General features: G+C 57.8%; 1 protein-coding gene across 1 annotated transcript in view; it reads left to right on the forward strand.

Moving 5' to 3' along the window:
• The window catches only part of VDBG_06774 (pumilio domain-containing protein), a gene marked incomplete at both ends in the record, with an annotated part of 3,474 nt that extends 2,795 nt beyond the window's left edge, over positions 1 to 679 (forward strand). Inside the window, one exon of the mRNA XM_003003166.1 lies at positions 74 to 679. Within this exon, the coding sequence (XP_003003212.1) occupies positions 74 to 679 (606 nt within the window). The remainder of the gene's footprint in view (positions 1 to 73) is intronic.
• Positions 680 to 2,332: the final 1,653 nt, after the last annotated feature.

Here is a 2,332-nt window from a genome sequence, read left to right on the forward strand (position 1 = left end):
GGTCAGGCTACAAGCGCCTATGGATGAGGTCGCCTTCGACGCCCAACGCGACCGTGTGCCTCCGTGATCACAGCACGACAGCGCAGCGCCCTCGTCTCGCCAAGCCACATCAACGCCACCAGCAGGCGGCGCCCGGCAACAAGCAGTTCTACACCAGATGAACCCCGCATCTACCCCCAACTACGATGCAGGCGGCTTCAATGGCCAGCGGAACGACGCAGCCGACGCCAGCATGGTTCCCTTCCCTTCCTACGGAGGTCAGAACCCCGCCATGTTCAACCCGGCCAACCAGATGCCTCCCACCCCGGCCAACCTGCAGCAGATGCAGTATCAGCAGAACATGCTTCAACGTGGCACCCCTCCCAACTTCTTTCCTCCCATGCAGGCCGGCTTCAGCCCTAGCCCGTCAATGGACCACTACAGGAACCAAAACATGCCCAATGGAAGCCCGATCCAGCCGGCTGCGACTCAGGCCCCCCCCGGCATGGGCCCTGCGCCAGGCTACGGAGCCCCTGGCTATGGCATGAGCATGGGCATGCCTGGCGGATACGGTTACAATGGAAACATGGGCGGTATGCAGAACCTCAACGGCATGCAGAACATGGGCTACATGCAGCAGGAACAGGTCAATGGCAGACGTGGTCGAGTAGGTCGTTCCCACCCAGGGCATCCTCGCTAGAAGCGCAAGGAAATCAAGAACTAATGTCCATTCCTTTGAAGCGATGATTTGACAGCCCCGCGCTTCGTCTCGGACTCCCTACGCTCCATCGCCACATGACGACCACTGAATGAGGTCAAGGCGACCCGTGTCACCAGCATGCAACCACGAGGGAAAGTTTTTTGGGAAATGGAGAAGACTCGGCACACTGGCGTTGCAGGAATATTTTGAGGTACATGCGAGAGTTTCTGTGGTTTTTTCCGAGTGATCTTTTTCCTTCTTCTCTATGCTTGTCTCCATTGCACTTTGGCTTTGCAGCATCATCTTTGTCTTACAAACTGGCGACAGAGGGGACAAGGGGGTACCCAGCCTGTGTTTTCCCTCTGTCATGTTTCCGATCCGCCTGTCCATCCCCGGGGAGGGCGTTGGTGTATATAGAGAGCGCTGTCATGAAAAGCGGGGGACTGTTTCGCCTTGTCTCTGTGACGAGAAAGGGCGACAACGCCACCGAGGGATGGATGGACTGTGGGCGGGCTCAAATCGGTGACGCGAGGGCTGCATGACTAGGGAGACATGCCAAACCAAACAACGCGCGTGATCGGCGTGGGGTAAGCACGAGAGCGACAGACAGAGAGCGAGAGAGAGAGAGAGAGAACCTTCTGTGAGGGAATGTCACACACCATGTCGATAGCTACGCCTGTTCGAATTGGCTTTCTTGCACGAAAATAACTTCAGTTTCCACTACATGCCTCCTTGACGTTGCCGTTCTGTATTACGTTGTTTTGATGTGACTACTGCTAAGACTGTAGTATTAGACAAGGACGAATAGCTAGACGTCGTCGAGCGTTCAGGTCCTCGCTCCGCAGGAGGACGGGACGGTGCCCAGCCAGCCAGCCTTCCTCTCTCTCTCTCGGAGGCTATCGACCGGCATGTTCCGGGTAACGGTTTGCAGGAAAGGAGGAATACAAGTCCCAGAAAGGAAGAAGAGAAAAACCACTGATCATGTTTGCAGTATAAGACAAAGCTCCACGTAATCTCCATCGCGAAAATGTCCAAGTAAATAACCGACAGAGACAGAGAGAGAGAGAGAGAGATAGGGCCCAGCACCGGCACTTAAGACGTCGGGGGCACAGGCTGCTCATTCACATCCCCCAAAATCCCAGCAACAGGAGCAGGAGCAAGCGGCAGGGCAGGCAGGGCAGGCAGGGCAGGCAGGGCAGGCTCCTCAACGAGGGCGGGCTCGTTCATAATCTCCTCGTAGCACCGGGCGTGCTCGTAGTTTGTGGGCCACCAGACGTAGCCGGCGGCTTCGTCCGCCTGGGGCTTGAGGCGCCGGATGAGGTCCTTTTGGCGCGCGCAGTGGCCCTCGCTGGGCTGGAGCTTGACGAGGAGGCTGGCGATCCTCTCCTGGCCCCTCGCCTCCTGGCTCCTGGCCTCTTCAGACTGCCGGTGGAGGGCTTCGAGCTTTGCGTAGGTCTTGTGGCTGCGCGCGCGGGACTGCGCAATGTCGTCGAGAAGGTCCTCGATCTTGTCGGAGGGGTTGGGATCGGAGTTCTGGCTGCCGTGGTCTGGTTGTCGCGGGGTCAGAAACACGTACGTCGCTGGAGAGCAGAGAGGGGAGGTGGAGAGAAGGAAGATAAAGAAAGGGAAGAGCAGAGAGAATTCCCACCCACC

This window comes from Verticillium alfalfae, genomic scaffold (genome assembly GCF_000150825.1).
Source record: "Verticillium alfalfae VaMs.102 supercont1.8 genomic scaffold, whole genome shotgun sequence".
Taxonomy (NCBI): domain Eukaryota; kingdom Fungi; phylum Ascomycota; class Sordariomycetes; order Glomerellales; family Plectosphaerellaceae; genus Verticillium; species Verticillium alfalfae.